The sequence below is a fragment of the Bufo bufo genome, chromosome 7 (genome assembly GCF_905171765.1).
Source record: "Bufo bufo chromosome 7, aBufBuf1.1, whole genome shotgun sequence".
NCBI classification, from domain to species: Eukaryota; Metazoa; Chordata; class Amphibia; order Anura; family Bufonidae; genus Bufo; species Bufo bufo.
In genome coordinates, this window is record NC_053395.1 from 116,316,879 (window position 1) to 116,338,374 (window position 21,496).

Below are 21,496 nucleotides of genomic sequence, written 5' to 3' on the forward strand. Positions count from 1 at the left end.
TCATATTTTCAAGGTTGTTTTTGGATTCTGACCCCCTGCAGACCTGGAGAAACTGGCCACTCCGTGGTCCGGAATGATAACAGATGAACAAAAGGAACACATTGGCCCTTTATACTGCTCATGTCTTGGCTACGTTCCACCAGGGATTGAAGCTTTTTGTTTACACTGTATAAAGCTGTAACCCTTCAGGAAAGAAGTCAGAAGATCATCCTATGGGGGGACGCCTCACGTAGGGACCTAATCAGTGTTTTCCCGATGTAGACTCTGACTGCTGTCGCTGAAAGGGCTTCCCAGCTGATGTCACTGTCAGATGATGTGAACTCCATCGGTTATTCTGGATGTAGTCAGGAGTCAGGACTCCAGTTGAAGTGTTAATGTAATTTTGTATTATGTTCTTTATCCTTTGTATATAGATAAGTGCAAATATCACTATATGTGTATACTACTTATTATATTTAATAAACTCGTATTCTAAACCTTCCTTTAAAGTGTAGTTGAAGTTTCAGTTGAGTCTCTCCTTAAAGAGTATCCAAACCAGAAGTCTTTTTCTTATCAGCAAAACTGTAGAGCACTGTGGATAGGGGATTCCGATAACTTGAAAACTTGACAGAACTCATTAACATATTAAAACATGTTAGAGGATGTGAAGGATGAAGCTGTAATAATTATGTCATTAATATCATCATTAATAAACAGCACTGCAGCAATGCTTTCATGTTTCTCTAACCACAATACTTCCTGTCACCTTTAGAGCACTTTATAACATTGTCCTTCCTTAGAATGTAATGACAAGATTCTTCAAACATAATTTATTATAAGTGTTTTACAGCTATGTAGTTCACAATTCCTGTGTGCTCATGCAGGTAGCTGGAACAAAATAATTAATAATGCTACTTGCTAAGTATGTTAAAATGCATGGGCCCATAAGAATTTAAGATTTTAAAGGGGCTATTCCCTAGGAAATATTCCTATCCAATGGAGTATTTCAAATGAAATATCATTGCAATATATGCAATCATTTCCTGTTTGTTAGTACCCCCTACTGTTTATCCCTGTGGTTAGCCTTCTCTGGCATTCAGGAGTGGATTAACATGCTCAGTAACTTTCCTGCCCCCTTCCACTTCCCTTAATACTGTAATAGTGATCTCATTTTGAGGTTGGTGAAGTGGTCCAGACACCTTTAATTCATTCTACTTCTAAACTCAGAGAAATAAGTAACTATATAAAGCATCTCTCTAGAAGGACATTACCGGGACATTACATACCATATGTTTCTCTCTGGCAATATTTGAGAAATATTTTGTATGTAGGGGAGGAAAGAGTTAAAAAGCTAATTGCAATTCTTACTGGGAGTCTGGGAGATGCAGATTATTGATGACCTACGTACCATTCACAGAAAGGCAAGCAAGCAAGTTCTCCCGATAAGTAGATAAGTGAGTACAAATGAAAAAAGTGGGGGAATCCCCTTTTAAAATGATATTTTTGAATCTCTTAAAGGCTGAACATAAAAGCCATATTGCAAAAAAATAAATAATAATAGTCTTAGATAATGAGTTTGATTGTATTAGATGATGAATGATACATTAAATGAGAGAGTGTTTGGTCAATGTTGATATTCCCATAGAAATTAATATTACTACATCATTTAGTTACTTTACCTTAAGGCCTGGGCCACCAGGGAATCCTGCATTACCAGGGGGACCTGGAGGACCCTACAGAAAAAAATTATACAAATTTTTTATTAAAAGGCAGCAGACTATATTTAGTAAAAAAAAATAGTTAATTGCATGATTCTAGCTTACAAAGTATTTACCATGCTATTAATATGCAGTATAATATAAAAACAAATCACATAATGTTTTTACCGTCTGTCCAGAAGTACCAGGTGCTCCATCATTACCACGTGCACCCTAAAATAAATGGAGATATGAATTAGTTATCCATTTGTTTTTATGATTCATCTTACATAAATGATTTACTGGCAGCATGGAAAAAGCAATAGGAAAAACAAAGCAAAGAAGCCATCACCACCATTGGGGTACAGTATATCCAAGTTGAACTGTTGTAAGACTCTTTTGAGAAATATTTGGGTGTGTACTGTACCTCACCTGAGGAAGTTGCTTAGTAAAGTTGTGTTCACTGCAACCATGTGGCAGTGAATTGCTCCTGTATGGGCACTAAACACCCTCCTGGCCAGCATCTACTCCTTTGTGGGGTTTACAATGCCTATGATAATATATTACAGTCTTTGCATGCAGAGGTATCTATTAGGGCATACCTTTACTAAATTCTCATAGGGCCTACATTGGATAGCTCTGGTGACTTTTGTTAGGCCACAAGCACTTGGCCCATGCGTCACAACCCATCCCTAAGTCATCACCATAATCTCCATTCATTACAGTGAAAAAAGAGTTCAGTAGAATTTTCCCTAATCTCTGACATTAATGCTAAAGGGAGGCTGTCAATCACAGTCTGCATCCATGGGGTGACTGTATAGGCATGGCTTCTGTGTGACAAGAGATTAGCATCATGTATATATACATCCTAATGTAGAAGGAACTCTTGCTTTAATGTAAGAAGAGGATAGAGAGGCTGTTACACTGATATACTTATGTAGACTTTGAATCTCTGGGGTGAGGTTTGTAGCAGTTTATGGGGGATATATTAATTTTGGGGTAATCCTACTGTATTTACTATCTGTGAAACACATTCCAGAGGTTGTGGTTGTGTCCTGGGGCCAGGCAAAAATTTTGCATGCTGCACACTGCTTTGTATGCACCATTTCTGAATCTCCTTGATGCCCCTTTTCAAAGTTGACAGGTATAGATGACAGGTATGTTCTGTATTTGCTTTCTTATAATATGACTTTGTGCAGAGCAATGCACAGGAGCCCTTGTTAAGGCACACAGAGTTCATTTGCAGGGTGCTATGTTTCTAGGAGACAATACCCCATAATATGGCATTTGATGGAACATGTTGCAATTGCTTTTGTTGCATACATACAAAATCAGACAGAATATACCTCAATCATAGGCATACAGAGGGAGAGTAAAGCCCCAAACAGGTTTATGCTCTAAACAATAGACAGGTTGTCTGGAGCCAGAATACACATTTTTGTATGAGACCTAACTGTGTGTTGTTTTCACTTGGGTTCATTTCTGATCTTGTGTAACTGATGCATTTCTCATTTACTCTTGTAAAGCTCTGCAAAAAGGTCTAAAAGAGCAACTAATGAGTTGAATCATAAATACTGTATGGCTTTCTGGGTATTTGGTAGATATGACATGCTTCTGCTATGGGTTTGATCAGGGGCAATTTTAGATAAAGTGTAGACCTGGACAAAATAAAAAATGGGGCTCCCAAATATGGGGCCCTGAAATACTGTTACAACACTCATTGATCTCTAGCACTTCTAGTGGCATTGCTATGATTTTAAAAAATGAAGGGCACGATGATTTGTTATTCCTATAAAGGGCCTTCATACTAAGCACAGCCTGTACTTTGGTTTCTTTAATATGGTAAGAATGTTTCTGATAATTTATTGTATACTATGCACATTGAAAATACAGTTAGAGCCACTTCAGCTTAGAAATAGAACAACAATATATACATAGAATTGGTGAAGATAAAAGTTGCTGTGCTATTTCCCCCTTTAATGAATCAATTTAATTTATATCAGATATTATATCAGACCTTTTATTAATTTTGCCCAGTTTAGCTACCAATTACTTACAGCTGTTCCAGGTATTCCAGAACGGCCTCTCTCACCAGCTTGCCCTCTTGGACCCTAAAAAAAATAGAAAGAATATAATCGCACATTTTTCCCCTGAACAAAATAATAATTAGAACAATAAGTAGAATAATGAAAATGAATTCTGATGTTATATTAATATTTATTTCTCTCCATAAATCCAAATGTAATATATGGTATAGTACAATTACTGCTAGTTTGCTGCTGCTAAATATATGTAAATGAAAGATTTGTTTTTAGGCTTCCTAGAAGTGAATCTCTAAATTTACACAGTTAATACAGTAAGTTGATGCTAAAAATCATTAACATTTTTCTTAAAGCAGGATCACCCCTAATTAATTGCGTTATATCAGACATGAGACTGTAACTTGTTTTCCATTATAAATGAATTGTATATTTTTCTAACAATAAGTTTGCCAATAATTAAATTTTTTTTTTTTAGTATGATTTGTCATTGAGTTGCCTTTAAATAGAAGATAAATTACCGCTGCACCAGGTAATCCATTGTCACCAGGAGCTCCAGGTTCTCCCTAGTAATGGAAAATGATCAATATAAATACAATAAAGGCAGAAGCATTATAAAACAATATAAACAAACACAATGTAAGAAAAAGAAAAATGGACAGATACGTTTTACAGGATTAAGGGTGCAAACCACACACACATTATATATATATATATATATATATATATATATATATATATATATATATATATAAATAATTACCCTGAGTCCAGAAGCACCAGAATCTCCCTTTGCTCCATCTCTTCCATCTATACCCTGCAGAGAATAGAATTATTAATATCATAATATCATAGTGTTGTAGAAATCTGCATTACTGAAAGCTTCTATTTTATGAACTACGTTGAGAAATCTGCATGTATACTATAGCCCTGATTGATCAAGACCAGTGTTTAATTTATGATTAGACACAGGCCTCATCATACGTACATTCTATGTGCGAGGCTGAAATCTACATCAGCTAGGAGCTGCCGCACATTTCATTATTTATGCCAGTTTCTATGCACACTGGGGGTTCTACCATGTACTATGTGTGATAACTGTGCCCGTCTCCTGGCTGGATGCTAAAGTAAAGAGAAGGTGTTATAAAGTAGATCAGGGCAGAAAGCACTTTACAGTGGTGGACTACTTCTTGGGTAATTGTGGGTGCAGCATTTTGTGAATTAAAACGTAATTTTCTCATTCCTATCAATAATAAAAACAGCCATAGGCCTCCTGCACACGAACGTATTTTTTTGCGGTCCGCAAAAACGGGTCCGGTTTTTCGTGATCCGTGACCGTTTTTTCGTCCGTGGGTCTTCCTTGATTTTTGGAGGATCCACGGACATGAAAAAAAAGTCGTTTTGGTGTCCGCCTGGCCGTGCGGAGCCAAACGGATCCGTCCTGAATTACAATGCAAGTCAATGGGGACAGATCCGTTTGACGTTGACACAATATGGTGCCATTTCAAACGGATCCGTCCCCATTGACTTTCAATGTAAAGTCTGGAGTCCCTTTTATACCATCGGATCGGAGTTTTCTCCAATCCGATGGTATATTTTAACTTGAAGCGTCCCCATCACCATGGGAACGCCTCTATGTTAGAATATACTGTCGGATATGAGTTAGATCGTGAAACCTCATTTCCGACAGTATATTCTAACACAGAGGCGTTCCCATGGTGATGGGGACGCTTCTAGTTAGAATATACTACAAACTGTGTACATGACTGCCCCCTGCTGCCTAGCAGCATCCGATCTCTTACAGGGGGCTGTGATCAGCACAATTAACCCTTCAGGTGCCGCACCTGAAGGGGTTAATTGTGCTATCATCTCCCCCTGTAAGAGATCAGGGCTGCCAGGCAGCAGGGGGCAGACCCCCCCCTCCCCCCTCCCCAGTTTGAATATCATTGGTGGCCAGTGCAGCCCCCCCCCCCTTCCTCCCTCTATTGTAATAATTTGTTGGTGGCACAGTGTGCGCCCCCCCCCCCTTCCTCCCTCTATTGTAATCGTTGGTGGCACAGTGTGCGCCCCCCATTGGCCCCCCTCCCTCTATAGCATTAACAACATTGGTGGCCAGTGTGCGGCCTCCCATCTAGCCCCCCCCCATCATTGGTGGCAGCGGGTTACTAGCAGTAGTGATTCATACTTACCTGGGAGCTGCAATTTCTGCTTCCGGCCGGGAGCTCCTCCTACTGGTAAGTGACAGTTCATTTAGCAATGACACTTACCAGTAGGTGGAGCTCCCGGCCGGACACGAACATCGCAGCAGCCGGCCCGGTAAGTATGAATCTTCTACTATTGTACTATTGCTAAGTAACCATGGCAACCAGCGTCCTGGTTGCCATGGTTACCGATCGGAGCCCCAGCGATTAAACTGGGACTCCGATCGGAACTCCGCTGCCACCAATGATGGGGGGGGGGGGAGATGGGAGGCCGCACACTGGCCACCAATGTTGTTAATGCTATAGAGGGAGGGGGGGGGGCCGATGGGGGGCGCACACTGTGCCACCAACGAATTATTACAATAGAGGGAGGGAGGGGGGGGGCGCACACTGTGCCACCAACGAATTATTACAATAGAGGAAGGGAGGGGGGGGGGCGCACACTGTGCCACCAACGAATAATTACAATAGAGGGAGGGGGGGGGCCGCACTGGCCACCAATGATATTTAAACTGGGGAGAGGGGGGAAGGGTCTGCCCCCTGCTGCCTGGCAGCCCTGATCTCTTACTGGGGGCCGTGATCAGCACAATTAACCCCTTCAGGTGCGGCACCTGAAGGGGTTAATTGTGCTGATCACGGCCCCCTGTAAGAGATCGGGTGCTGCCAGGCAGCAGGGGGCAGTCTTGTACACAGTTTGTAGTGTATTCTAACTAGAAGCGTCCCCATCACCATGGGAACGCTTCTGTGTTAGAATATACTGTCGGTTCTGAGTTTTCACGAAGTGAAAACTCAGCTTTGAAAAAGCTTTTATACAGACGGATCTTCGGATCCGTCTGTATAAAAACTAACCTACGGCCACGGATCACGGACACGGATGCCAATCTTGTGTGCATCCGTGTTCTTTCACGGACCCATTGACTTGAATGGGTCCGTGAACCGTTGGCCGTGAAAAAAATAGGACAGGTCATATTTTTTTCACGGCCAGGAAACACGGATCACGGATGCGGCTGCAAAACGGTGCATTTTCCGATTTTTCCACGGACCCATTGAAAGTCAATGGGTCCGTGAAAAAAAGCGGAAAACGGCACAACGGCCACGGGTGCACACAACGTTCGTGTGCAGGAGGCCATAGAAGTATGATTACCCACCTTGCCCCAGTCCCTGCCTAGATTTGTCCGCAGGTGTGCAGGGTTACCACTGCTGACAGAAAGATGTAGCATCTAGTGGCTATTTGCAGTAGTGCATGTTTTGCGTTTGTTTTTCCTGCTTGTGTCACAAAAGCTTACAGAATTCAACATTAAAAGGGTTGTTAAGTTTTTGTGAAAAAACAAAAAACACATGCAATCGACCTGCAGTAAAGCATATATCATTACTTGCCTGACAGCTCCCCCACTGCTGTTACAGTTCTACCAGTTTGCCCCTGACGAAGCTAATTAGGAAAAACCTGGGTAAGGCGGAAGCATGAGCGTGGATGTTTTTGCTTAATGCTCGTTTATACATTTCCTTTGTCAGTATATTAAAACCTTTTAAAAGATTTGATTTGTGGCGGAAATTCACTATGTGCACGAAACTCTAACCTCCTCAGAAGGATCAGTTGTGATCCCTATTGGAACTCGGATGTTTGGCTGCATAGAAGAGCCTGCTGTAATCTGACCTAATATAGAAGCCTTTACTTGTACCTGGCAGCGTGATCAACTTTAAGAAATAAGCACCAGCAGGAATCTGTTTACCTGGCTGTAGCAGAGACATCACGTTGACAACATGTTACTGCTGCAGACAAACAATGGTCTCAGCAGTACACTGAAGAGGCAAGTGAAAGGCTGCAGTAGTCATATGTTGTTGACATGACAGCTGGGTAAACAGAGCCCTTACAGGAGATGGCATTGATATGTTGGGTCAGTAACAATCTATTTTTTACTGCAGGCAGATCACATGATCCGTCCGGTTTCCACCTAAAACAGGACAACCCCTTTAAGTATAGAAGGAGATGCATACTAAAATACACATTGTATGTAAACTGCAATTGGTTCTTTAGCTAGAAAACGACATAATACAAAAACCAGCATAGCACTTACCCTGTGGCCTTTCATTCCAGGAAAACCAGCCATTCCAGGAGGTCCTCTAGAGCCCTATATAAAACAAGGAAATCTTAAGTGCAAATGCTACACAAATCACATAATTCATATACAGTATGTACTTCAAATGATAAACTCTAGTTCTGCAATACTGTTTTTGTTATTTTTTGTTATTTTTTTTATAGGTAGCCTTTCCCTAGCTACCTATAGTATTTCTGACCTTCTCTGTCATTGGATCTGTCTCTGTCATACTTACAGGAGTACCAGCTACTCCACGTTCTCCAGGTCTTCCGGGTCTACCAAGTTCTCCCTAAAGAAAGTTAGAAATGTGAAGTAAGTTGATGCAAACCCTTATAATGTACATATTATCAGACCTACCTTGTACTAAAATTAAGTAAGGAAACTATGCTTACATCTAAGGCCTCAAACACAGGAGCATAGTAAAAACCCTTTTGATGTATAGGAACACCTTATTATAGACGTTTTATCTCCAAGAAACATGGGTGGGAATATGACAACAAATTGGGGCCGTCTGGAGTGTTTATGGATCTGTACAGCCAATATGAACTAAAAAAGGTGTCCATGAGTCTCCTTGATGGATCATACAGGGAAAAATATATGTGATTTGCATATCTGATATTTTGCAAACCCACAGGTTGTACAAGATATCACACAATATTACACTAAAATGGAACAGCATTACAGCAAAGTCTTGCATAAAATATTGCTATGAAGCCTTACATTATTCATTTACATTTCTGGCATACAGTGCCACCTACTAGGCTTTAAACTTACACTAACATTTTACCTGGTAGGAAGTTGCTGGAACGGACTATTATAGGCCACAACAATGTAATTGCTCTACCTTTTTGACATATGGCACTATAAGAGCACATGTTGAGTTTTAAGATATAGATCTATTAAGCAGTATAGCTTACAAAGACCATCTTACTAACTACTGTACAGTTTAAGATGAAATGATAGAAGATATGCTTACATCTTTCCCTGATGGACCAATTGGTCCCATTTGTCCGGATGGTCCAGGAGGTCCCTACAAAGAAAGAAAAATATAAAGAATGGTGGTTGTTAGTGGGGTTGTTAGAAAAATAAAATAACCTAACATATGCTAACCTTATTAATGTAAAACTTTTGTTATATATATTCCAATCACGTGTAAATAATGAAGTCATTGAACTTAATGAGCTGCTACAGCATAAACTGGATTTATTGTATCTGCTTTATCAGAGTACACAGTTAACACTGATGTACAGACAGAAGCATCTGGGCCTCTGTGCAAAATATGTAGCAATTTGCAAGGCCTATTTTCTATTACACAATTTTAATAGTACTGTTTTCAGCTCTTTGGCACCTCAGGCTAAAGGGCAGGGGAAGGGGGGGGGGCTACATCCAGCTCTCTACCATCTCTAAGTACATCCCTGTGTGCAGAGCTTGTTTCCTTTGTATTATATACAGCTCTCTGGTATTTCCTGAGGTGAAGGCTTCCCTCAAGGCAGTGCCTTTAAAGAAGGTGGGAGATCAGGGGAGGCTGGACCTGGACTGACTTAAGTATTTATGCAGCACTGAGTGCTCTGTTTCCTCCACCAGGTTTTGACAGAAGCCATGGCACAGGGACAAGAAAATTCAGCCTAATGACATCTGTGGATTATAAAACGCTGGACCCAAAGTCTCAATAAGTTCACACACAAGCTTCTGGATCACCACATCTTGGACACGTCGCCACAGGGTTAACAAGGAAATGGGCAAAACAGGAACTGGTAGATCATTATGGACAGAACATTGTTCATAACTATAAAGCTCAAGTCCAGATCACCTGTGGGTGATTCCCGGAAGCATGGATGACACCTGGATCGGGTGCTCCAATCTTGACACAAAAATAGGGAGAAATGCAGCTTCCATAAAAATCTGTAGTTTATTTATGCGAAAGGTAAAAAGACATACACACAGACAACAACGTCTACAGCAACGCTGTTGTCTGTGTGCATCTCTTTTCATCTTTTTGCATAAATAAACTACAGATTTTTATGGAAGCTGGATTTTTTCATATTTTTGTGTCAAAAACATGGTTCATAGTATATTGTGCCAGAAAGTTTTGTATGTTTTCCTTGATTATTTGTAACTTTTTATGTTAATAAGCTATGTTCTTCAGTCTGTTCTAGCTCTAAGTCATGTATACTGGTTATGTAAACTATTTCTTAGAAATCAAATATGTAAGTGTGTAAGTGTTTAGTTTGGAAGGTAAGCCACAACAGGATTTCTACCTAGTCTTTATTGATTCCATAAATTATATTTATAAGAATTAGCATAAAATAAATTCCTAAAATAAAATGTAATTAAAATTACGGATGGAGTAGAGTTAACACTCCTGTTTTCTGAGATTTCTGAGTTGTGTTATCTAATCTAAGCAAACACCTTCAATTGCTTTTCAATGGCTTTTGTCTCAAGATAACGCGATGAGTTAAGAAATTTGAGTTAAGAGCTGGAGTGCTAACCCTGCTCCATCTGTATGTTCTATACTAGGTTTGCCATGTTAAAAAATTAGTTTTTAATGCACCAGGAACTAAAATATTATATGTAGCAGCAGTTGCTGTTAGCAGGAATCACACAAGTTGTTGCTTTTTTTTATAAACTATGAGAGCCATCTAGAGGCTATGAACGATATTACAGCAATCATGTCAAGCATTTTTTTTTTTTGGAAAGTGACTTTTTATTCTGCACATCTCATAAATTAAATGCTTTCTTTATGGAAATGATTGCAAATATGGCCAGTGAGCAGTGCTGAAGATTGTGTGCTTATAAGTTTCTGTTAATAGTTTCAGCAGAGTGGTACAGAGCACTATATGCTCTATATGTCCTAGCAGATACTCATTAAATATAACATAACTCTATAGGGGAATAAATTCAATAATGCTATGAAAAGGGGTTTACTGGTTTCAGCAAATACAATGTATCCATTTTATAATAATAAAAAAAATCGTCACATGGATTTAAAGGGAACCTGTCACCTGGATTTTGTGTATAGAGCTGTGGACATGGGTTTCTAGATGGCCGCTAGCACATCCGCAATACCCAGTCCCCATAGCTCTGTGTGCTTTTATTGTGTAAAAAAAACGATTTGATACATATGCAAATGAACATAAAAGAGTCATATCTTACTTGTGTGACCAGAGAAGAGTCATATTTTCAAGCTATGACTCCTCTCAGGTTAATTTGCATATGTATCAAATCGTTTTTTTTACACAATAAAAGCACACAGAGCTATGGGGACTGGGTATTGCGGATGTGCTAGCGGCCATCTAGCAACCCATGTCCACAGCTCTATACACAAAATCCAGGTGACAGGTTCCCTTTAAAGAATGCTACATGCTGCAATGATGGTGATTTTCATTGTTTTGGGACCATTTACATGGGCTGATATTCAGAGCAATGACTGGGAGCAGGAACAAACCTCTTCTTCCTGACCATTGCAACTCATTAACTGCATTTATTTGCATTATACATTTTGTATGGGGATGAGTGATGGTTTTTTGATCGTTCATTCCCATATAGATCTGGGGGTTAATTTATAAAATCAGATCTGTCAGTTTTGTGGCATAAAAAAGTTGCAAATCATGATAATTGCAATATTTCCTCATTTCCATTTCAAAATTTTGTGATCCTCGCCATTTTTCACAGTAATCTAGGTTTAAGAGCTAAAAGTGAGATTAGACCTGAATTATTGCACATTTAGTGTCTGCAATACTTTTTGCAGAAAAGTTTCAAAAAAGTCTGATCTTACATCAGGCAGCCCCCTCACGTATTTTTTAAGACTAAGTAATATAACACAGTGCATTGCAAATACATGAATATTGTGCACCATTTCATAAATATGGTGTAACCACACAATGTTAACCAGACTTAAAAAGGGCATGAAAACGATCTCAAATGATAAATGACCCTCCTGATGTTTGGCTGCAGCACAGCCCAGTTTACAAAGGACCACTGACAAATGATAACTTTATGTACTACATAAACCATGGATCACATGGGTGATCAGCCGCACATATACATAGGGCTATTATCAGGGATGATCATATGTTCTGAATAATTGTCTTAATAATCTTCCCATGTAAATGAGACTTTACTGTCAGAGGTTGACACACAGGTTAGTGGTTACTTACAAGAGGGAGCTGTATTAATTGAGTAGTAAGTCTAACAAGTCCATCACATGACCACAACAGCTTTTTATTCTCTGAAGGTATTTACTGAATTACAGCAAATGGGGATCTTTCAAACCATGAAATATTGATAAAGACAAAACCTAAACCAGAAAACCCCTTAATAATGTTCTGCAGTCAAAAAGTTCAAACAAGAAGCAGACAAATCTAATATACATCTAATATATAAATGAGTGTGTGTGTGTGTGCGTGTGTGTATGTATGTCCGCTAAAGGAATCCGCACCGTCACATTTACAATGGCAAAATTTGGCATACAGGTACATCAGGTGTCCGGGAAGGTTTTAGACCGGGTCTCAGCTCTCTAGCGCGTACCATTCCTGAGATATTCCCATAAAATGCAAATATCGTACATTATATATATATATATAAATCCGAAAAAACGAGCGGCACTCCAATGGATAAAAGTAAGTGAACCTTTATTCACCCAGGTGGTGCAACGTTTCGGCTCTACACTTGAGCCTTTTTCAAGCTTGAAAAAGGCTCAAGTGTAGAGCCGAAACGTTGCACCACCTGGGTGAATAAAGGTTCACTTACTTTTATCCATTGGAGTGCCGCTCATTTTTCCGGATTTGTACATCGGGGTAAGAAGCCTATCCCCCTTGGGACGTGCACCCTATTTTTGTATTCATTTAAACCAGTGCCGCCATTTTTCTTGAACTATATATATATATATATATACTGTGTATATATATATATATATATAATTGCTTTTTTTGTGGATTTTCATATATTTTGTTAGACTTTGGGTGTGTTTCTTGTTTGAACTGTTTATTAGTTAAATGCAAGTGATACTCCATGCCTCTGTCTTCGGTGCCCCTTTCTCTCTTAGTGCTTGGCTATATTTAAAAATTAAGTTTTACCAATTAATGACATCATATAGTAAATTTCTAAACATGAACAATGGACTTCTAAAAAAAATACACCCATCTCACCAGCAGTTAATGCCAGTGAGGCATCTGCCGATCTCTGGACATCTTTCTAAGAGTAATTACTTACTGGTGGTCCAGGCTGTCCAGATTCACCTGGGGACCCTTGATAACCATGAGCTCCCTATAAATAGGAAACAAGATGAAATAAAAGCATTTATCATTAAGTAAGGCATAACCAACATTGTTATAGTAAGTGTTATATCTTAAGTGCGTTATTATTATTATTTTTTTTATAAGTATAAACTAAAACAGCAGTAATATAGTAGAACATCAAACTAGTTACAAATACACCTACAAATAAAACAAAATAAAAAAATGGATACTCACAATTGTCTACTCTACAGCACAAGGCAGAACACTTACAGACTCATGAAGCCCTCATAGACAGTATTCATTTACATACAGTCATAAGAAAAAGTACACCCTCTTTGAACTCTATAGTTTTATCTATTAGGACATAATTAAAAAAAAAAGCTGGTTTTAAAATTAGGTAAATATATACGATAAAGGACATCTTCGGTCCTTTCAAGAGTTCCAACAACAGTTCGACCTATCCAAAAAGGACTTCTACAAATATTTACAGATCCGTCACCTCATACAGGCCTACAAACCTTGTGATATTATCGCTAATAGACAGGTATTGGAGAGGTGGATTTCCCCCAGACAATCTGCACACCTACCCTCTCTTAGACCTCTATACATGAGTCTTGGTGACAAACAGTCCTTCCATAAAGTAACCCCCTTTCTAACCTGGGATAAGAAATGAATATATCTATTTCCATAACTAAATGGATCCCAGCTCTGAGATTCATTTCTAATACCTTCTTTAGTGTCTCCCTTTATGAAGCTGCTATTAAAACCTGTCTGAGATGGTATTTCACCCCGGATAGACTAAGTAGAATATATCCTGGTAGCTCCCATCTATGCTGGCGCGAATGTGGAGCCAAAGGTACACTGCTACACATTCTTTGGGCCTGTCCTAATTTTACAGGATATGGAATAGCATATTTGACTTAGCCTCCAGGTGTTGCGGTAAGACCCTAGAACCTTCCCCTTTCAGAGCCCTATTCTTTATGGATTTGCAGGACATTTCCATACCATACAGAATCCTTGTTGCTCACTTATTTGTAGTCACTAAACTTTTCATCACCAGATACTGGAAGTCCACAGAAATCCAGACTGTGGGAGAAATTATTACGCGTGTACAACAAAACTGCTACTATGAAAAGATGATGGCCTATAAAGACCACAAACCCGACAAGTTTTACCATCAATAGCAGGCCTGGCTTAATTTTGCACCCATACCTATTAGTCCGATTCCAATAGTAACTCAAAATTCGATGTAAGACCTATTTACTTACTAAGTTACTTGTTTACCGATTTTGGTATCAAGTTTAAATCCTGTTAAACTGGCTGTTTTTTTATATTACTGTATGTTTCTGTATATCTTTATTGATGAACAACTACTTTCCTTATCAGCCTTATATTGAAACAGTCTGGTTCAAATACTCTGATTCTCATGAAACAATGTACCATCTCTACCTGTATTATTTGGACCATTGTTGTTTTATGAAAACCAATAGAAAAAATTAAAAGAGAAAACTAGGTAAATATAACCTCAGATGAACAAAAGATTCAACCATTTCAAAATGTATTCAACAAAAATGAAGCCAAATAGAACAGCCATGTTTGAAAATAAGTCATTAGCTAGCAGACCCTCCTTTAGCAGCAATAACTTGAAGTAATCATTTTCTGTATGACTTCAGTATATTTACATCCTTCCGGAGGAATTCTGGGCCACTCTTCTTTACAACTTTGCTTCAGTTCATTAAGGTTTGTCGGTATTCATTTAGGCACAGCTCTCTTAAGATCTCAGCACAGTATTACTATTGGGTTGAGGTCTGGACTGTGTGGGTCAATGCAACACGTTTTCTTTTTTAGACATTCTGTTGGAGATTTGCTGGTGTGCTTGGAATCATTGGCCTTTTACTTGACCCACTTTTAGACAAGCTTTAGCTGCTGGATAGCCTCACATTTGACCGTAAAATACTTTGTAATACAGAAAAGTTCATGGTCAACTCAATGACTGTAAGGTGCCCAGGCCTGCGTCTGCAAAAGAGGCCTGAATCATCACCCCTCCTCTACCATGGACAATTAGAAAGCAATGATAGTTTCTTTTTGTTTTCCACCAAATGTGGTGCTGTACATTATAGCCAAACATCTCCACTTTGGTCTTGTCTGCTCCAGAAGAATTATGGTTTGTTGATATGCAACTCTGCAAACTTAAAGGGGTTCTGCACTTTCATTTAACTGATGATCTATCCTCTGGATAGATCATCAGCTTCTGATCGGCCGGGGTCCATTCAAGTGAACAGAGCTTAGCCCCGCCGACGCTAGTTTATACTAGTTGTGACGTCAGTGGGCCGGCGGCCTGGCGGTAAACAGTGAGAAGGCCACGGCGCTGCTGGAGCGCCGCTGCCTTCTCAAACAGCTGATCGGCGGGGGTCCCGGGTGTCGGACCCCCGCCGAACAGAAGCTGATGATCTATCCAGAGGATAGGTCATCAGTTAAATGAAAGTGCAGAACCCCTTTAAGCTGTACTGTCATGTTCTTTTCAGTAAGAAGATGCTTTCTCCCAGCAACTTTTCCACACAAGCCATACTTGTTCAGTATTTTTCTAATTGTAATGTCATGCACTTTAACCTCCTCCCGACCGCCTAACGCAGGGATGCGTCCTGCGGGCGGTCGGTTTGTTCCTCGTTGACGCATCGGCGCGTCATCTCGCGAGACGCGAGATTTCCTGTGAACGCGCGCACACAGGAGCGCGCGTTCACAGGATCGGAAGGTAAACAAGTTCATCTACAGCCTGCCATCGGCGATCATTCGCTGGCAGGCTGTAGATGCGATTTTTTTAACCCCTGAAAGGTATATCAGACGTTGTTTTGTTAACAGCGTCTGATATACCTGCTACCTGGTCCTCTGGTGGTCCCTTTTGCTTGGATCGACCACCAGAGGACACAGGCAGCTCTGTAAAGTAGCACCAATCACCACACTACACTACACCCCCCCCTGTCACTTATTAACCCCTTATTAACCCCTGATCACCCCATATAGACTCCCTGATCACCCCCCTGTCATTGATCACTCCCCTGTAAGGCTCCATTCAGACGTCCGTTTACCGCGGACACCGCGGATCCCGCAAAACGGAGACCGCGGATCCGCAGATCCGCAAAACACGGACACCGGCAATGTGCTTTCCGCATTTTGCGGATCCACACATTGCCAGAACTATATAGAAAATGCCTTCTGCGGACAAGAATAGGACATGTTCTATAGGCTCTACAAAAAACGCAGTGTTCGCCCGATCAGGCCTGATCTTGTGCGCACACTTGCGTTCAGTCCGCCCCACCGCAGTGACAGAAATGTTTTTTTTATGATCACTGCAAAAACACAGTAAAATCGCTGCGGCGCTATAAAGATCAATTTTGAGGGGCATGGCGAGTTCATAGAAGATTTATTTTTGGCACAAGTTAGCGGAAATTGATTTTATAATTTTTTTTTTCTTACAAAGTCTCATATTCCACTAACTTGAGACAAAAAATAAAATCTCACATGAACTCACCATACCCCTCACGACATACCTTGGGGTGTCTTCTTTCCAAAATGGGGTCACATGTGGGGTATTTATACTGCGCTGGCATTTTAGGGGCCCTAAAGCGTGAGAAGAAGTCTGGAATCCAAATGCCTAAAAATGCCCTCCTAAAAGATACTCATTGGAATTTGGGCCCCTTTGTGCACCTAGGCTGCAAAAAAGTGTCACACATGTGGTATTGCCGTACTCAGGAGAAATAGGGCAATGTGTTTTGGGGTGTATGGTGAGTTCATGTAAAAAAAAAAAATTGTCACAAGTTAGTGGAATATGAGACTTTGCAAGAAAAAAAAGAAAAAAAAAAGGAAAAATCATTTTCCGCTAACTTGTGACAAAAAATAAAAACTTCCATGAACTCACTATGCCCATCAGCGAATACCTTAGGGTGTCTACTTTCCGAAATGGGGTTATTTGTGGGGTGTTTCTACTTTCTGGGCATTGTAGAACCTCAGGAAACATGACAGGTGCTCAGAAAGTCAAAGTGCGTAAATTCACATTTTTGCACCATAGTTTGTAAACGCTATAACTTTTACCCAAACCAATAAATATACACTTATTGCATTTTTTTTTTATCAAGGACATGTAGAACAATAAATGTAGAGAAAAAATTATATAGAAATGTAGTTATATTTGAAAAATTTTACAACAGAAAGTGAAAAATGTATTTTTTTTGCAAAAATTTCGGTCAATTTCGATTAATATCAAAAAAAGTTAAAATGTCAGCAGCAATGAAATACCACCAAATGAAAGCTCTATTAGTGAGAAGAAAAGGAGGTAAAATTAATTTGGGTGGTAAGTTGTATGACCGAGCAATAAACCGTGAAAGTAGTGTAGTGCAGAATTGTAAAAAGTGGTCTGGTCATTAAGGGGGTTTAAGCTAGGGAAGCTGAGGTGATTAACATTTAACATACTGAGGCCTGTAGAGTCCTAAATGTAGCTGTTGCAGCTGTTGCATTGTGCAGTCTAACCTTGGAGTGAATTTTCTGGGATGTCGACCCATGGGAAGATTATTTTCCACACGTGAATAATCTTTCTCATTGTAACATATTGGTCTTTAAACTGTTTGGAATGCCCTTAACCCTTCTAGGCATTGTGTTAATATACACATGAATGTTGCAAACCAGAAAACTGCCAAAACTTCTGTTTTTATAGAGGTGGTCACACTTGCTCAATTAATAAAGGGCATTTGATCAGCAGCACCTGATTGCTACTTACTCTTTTAATTCTTATGGAAGCAGTTCGGGTCTACTTAATTTTTCACACACAGCTTCTGTATTTTAGATTAAATAGCTTAAATATTGACATGGCATCATTTGTCATGTGATGTTCATGTTGTTTTTGCCATAATTTTAAGACCTTCTAAGAAGTTTTTTTTATTATTATGTCTTGATACATAGGTGAGCTCAGCCTCTAGGAGTAACAGTAATGACCCTGTTGCTCATTTGCATATATTAAAACTTAGGTTGTCATTTACTAATCTGAAATATGCCTAAATTATTTGCACTGCTATCTGTGACTTTTCCCTGTTCACACCAGGTCTAAAATTGTGGGTGTGGGTGGGGAAGGGGGTGGGCCGGCAGGCCCGTCTCATTCATCATTCTTTACACCTATTTTAGGCATAGAAAATGGTCTAAATTTGAGACAGCTCAGAAGTTGTCTTACATTCAGAACTGGCACTGGATGCGACAAAGTTATGGAGAGGCCTGCGCCTCTTCATAACTCTAGCGGATCCTCTGACAGCTATGGGGCTTAATTAAGACTGGCATCTAAAACGCCGGTCTTAATAAATGTGCAACCTAATTTTTTCTGACTTCAGCAGTGATATGTCCATGTACTGCATATGAGTCGACTCCTGTGCCCAATCCCTGGCCTCAGCAGTTTTGTGCAGTAGTTTACAAAAAAGTAATATGCTTCACCAGCTGGTTAAAAAAATAAATGGATAATACATTCCCTTTACAACTGTGGGGCACGTAAACCAGTTCCTGCTACCTACTCCAACTCTATTCTGTACAGTCTAGTTATGTGGTAGTACTTGCAAAATTATGTCAATTCTGATTTGTGCTCAGCATTTGTAAGATAATTTTATTTTATAATAGTTTAATTATTTAATAATGAATGTATTTTACTTTGTTGAGGAAATGCCACTATCATGGGAAGCCATACTTGAGATCATACCAATTGATCATATCAGTCCACAAAACAATAAGATATTACTATTGTAATTTAATATACTTACGGGTTGGCCAACTGGTCCGGGTGATCCTGGAGGTCCAGCAGGTCCAGGTGCACCCTAAATAAAAAGGCAAGATAGAAGATTTTCTTAAGATTATTGCCAGTTATTAAATTTGGTGTATATGTAGCTCACCTACCAATACTGCACTGCTGGAAAAGGTGCAACAGAGACAATTTACTAATGTGACTGTGGCTAGACTTTATTGTAAAATGCACCCAAATGATGCATTTATATAGCAGCTTGTTTTAGACCTGTTTATGAAGCAAATGCACAAAAAAAAGAATAATCTACTGTATCTGCTTTGATTTTCCAACTTAGCCAGATTTCTGGCTTTGCAAAAAAGGTGTGGTTTAAGGTATGTGTGACAAGGTGTGCCAAAACTTTTGCACAAAATGAGCCACTGTGTTAAATCTGGCACATCTTTATACTGTCTGCCTAAATTTATTCTGCCTACGTTTTAGACAGGATTAGTAAATCTGCCCCAATGTGTACAGCTTGTCTTTATTTTCAGAACATTATAGTAAAGGGGTTTAGTGGTTATTAATATCATAAACGTCTGCACTATACTAAGAATATATCTTAAGATGGTTTATCTAGCTCCAGGAAATACTACAGTAAGTATTTACCATTGTTGATTCTACTTACAATAGTACTGCTATGTCAAACAAATATTCTTTAAAGACTATGTACACCTTCGGGGCAAATTTTTTTTTTATTGCATTTTTGTCATTTTGGGCTAAAATCATTTTTTCAATTGGTCTTTATTAAAAAATATTGAACTGTTCTGTCACAAAGGGTTAACTGTCTGGCTATGTGAATAGTACTTTTTACTTTCACTTTGGTCATCTAATAACTCTTATCTTTACTAAGAGGACATACACACTGATTTAAAGAGGACCTTTCACCGATTCTTACCCTATGAACTAAGTATACATACATGTAGAGCGGCGCCCGGGGATCTCTTTGCACTTACTATTATCCCCGGGCGCCGCTCCGTTCTGCTGCTATGTCCTCCGGTATCTCCGTTCCCTAAGTTATGGTAGGCGGAGTCTGCCCTAGGGCTGGCCAATCGCATTGCAGAGCTCACAGCCTGGGAGAAAATAACCTCCCAGGCTGTGAGCTCTGCGCTGCGATTGGCCAGCGCTAGGGCAGACTCCGCCTACCATAACTTAGGGACTGGTATCTCCGCCTACTATAACTTAGTGAGCGGAGATACCGGAGGGCATAGCAGGAGAACGGAGCGGCGCCCGGGGATAATAGTAAGTGCAGTGAGATCCCCGGGCGCCGCTCTACATATCTGTATAGTTAGTTCATAGGGTAAGAATAGGTGAAAGGTCCTCTTTAAGCCACATTCTTATCAGTAAGATAAGAACTGAGCTATAATGAGTATTTGTGATGTCAGAGAGCAGAGATAAGGGGCCTGTCAGATTAGCTGGCTGACTGAGCAAAGAGAAAATTCAGACCCCTCTATTAGAGCATCTCAGCCCTGTACAGAAAAAAAGTTCTATATTTTAAATAAAGAGGAATTTAACTCAAAATGAGTACAGTGCAATAATAATACCCCCCTTTCCAGAAAGGTGTACATAGCCTTTAAGCTGTTTTGATATTAACACGTGGCATCTCAAGGGATACTGCATTTTCCCTGATCAACCATGTTATATATGGATGGCTGAAGTCTACTAGAGTGGGAACTGCTATCAACCCATATTCGCCAATAATCTATATTCGCCAATTACCCATTGATAGCACTGTTATTCCAGTGGAATAAGTCCAAGTTACAGTATTAAGGCCCATTCACACGACCGTACGGAGGACCAACTGTCATATGAGATGGCTCTTCAGATCATCACACCAGCAAGTGGGGCAGGGTGTCTCTCAGCAGCAAAGGCAGGATTGAAGTACTCACCATGAGACCTCCATTATCAAACCCAACCCCTGTGGGCTCCCAATAAAACCTAGATTAATCGCTAAATATGACACGGTTCAAGTTCGGAGCAGTCCATGTGCCTGTCATTGGAAGGACATGTAATGGGCACTGTGACACCAAATTTACTTCTGCTAAGTGCTTGGGAATGGTTCAGGCAGAGACAGGAGTGTGTAATGAAGGTGCCACCTGTGTCTGGATGGTGGACAATGAAACTATGGGTGTGATCGTGCTTGTCAGCAGATCAAATTATCTTTTCTACTGGTGTTCTGTCCAGGCCTTCTAAAGCTTAAATGTTAGAGCTGGCAGGTCTTCCTTAATGGTATACATTTTACACTCATGACAAAAAACCATTGTAAACTAGCTGTTTGGTCATATGATCTGAGCCTAAAAGCTTTTAAATGTTGTAATACATACAAAATCTATAGTGTACTGCATCTGTATAAAATAGATAGATAAATAGATAGATGGATAGATAGATAGATAGATAGATAGATAGATAGATAGATAAATATAGGTATGTGTCTGTCTGCG

The 21,496-nt window shown here is 39.7% G+C and overlaps 1 protein-coding gene across 1 annotated transcript in view; it reads right to left on the bottom strand.

Annotated features, from left to right (window-relative positions):
* The window catches only part of COL3A1 (collagen type III alpha 1 chain), a 106,567-nt gene that overhangs the window by 46,134 nt on the left and 38,937 nt on the right, over nt 1-21,496 (bottom strand). The window contains exons 6-15 of the mRNA XM_040439256.1: nt 19,042-19,095; nt 13,224-13,277; nt 8,989-9,042; nt 8,248-8,301; nt 7,992-8,045; nt 4,479-4,532; nt 4,237-4,281; nt 3,734-3,787; nt 1,866-1,910; nt 1,659-1,712 (exon numbers count right to left, since the gene is read on the bottom strand). Coding sequence (XP_040295190.1) covers nt 1,659-1,712; nt 1,866-1,910; nt 3,734-3,787; nt 4,237-4,281; nt 4,479-4,532; nt 7,992-8,045; nt 8,248-8,301; nt 8,989-9,042; nt 13,224-13,277; nt 19,042-19,095 — 522 coding nt within the window. The remainder of the gene's footprint in view (nt 1-1,658; nt 1,713-1,865; nt 1,911-3,733; nt 3,788-4,236; nt 4,282-4,478; nt 4,533-7,991; nt 8,046-8,247; nt 8,302-8,988; nt 9,043-13,223; nt 13,278-19,041; nt 19,096-21,496) is intronic.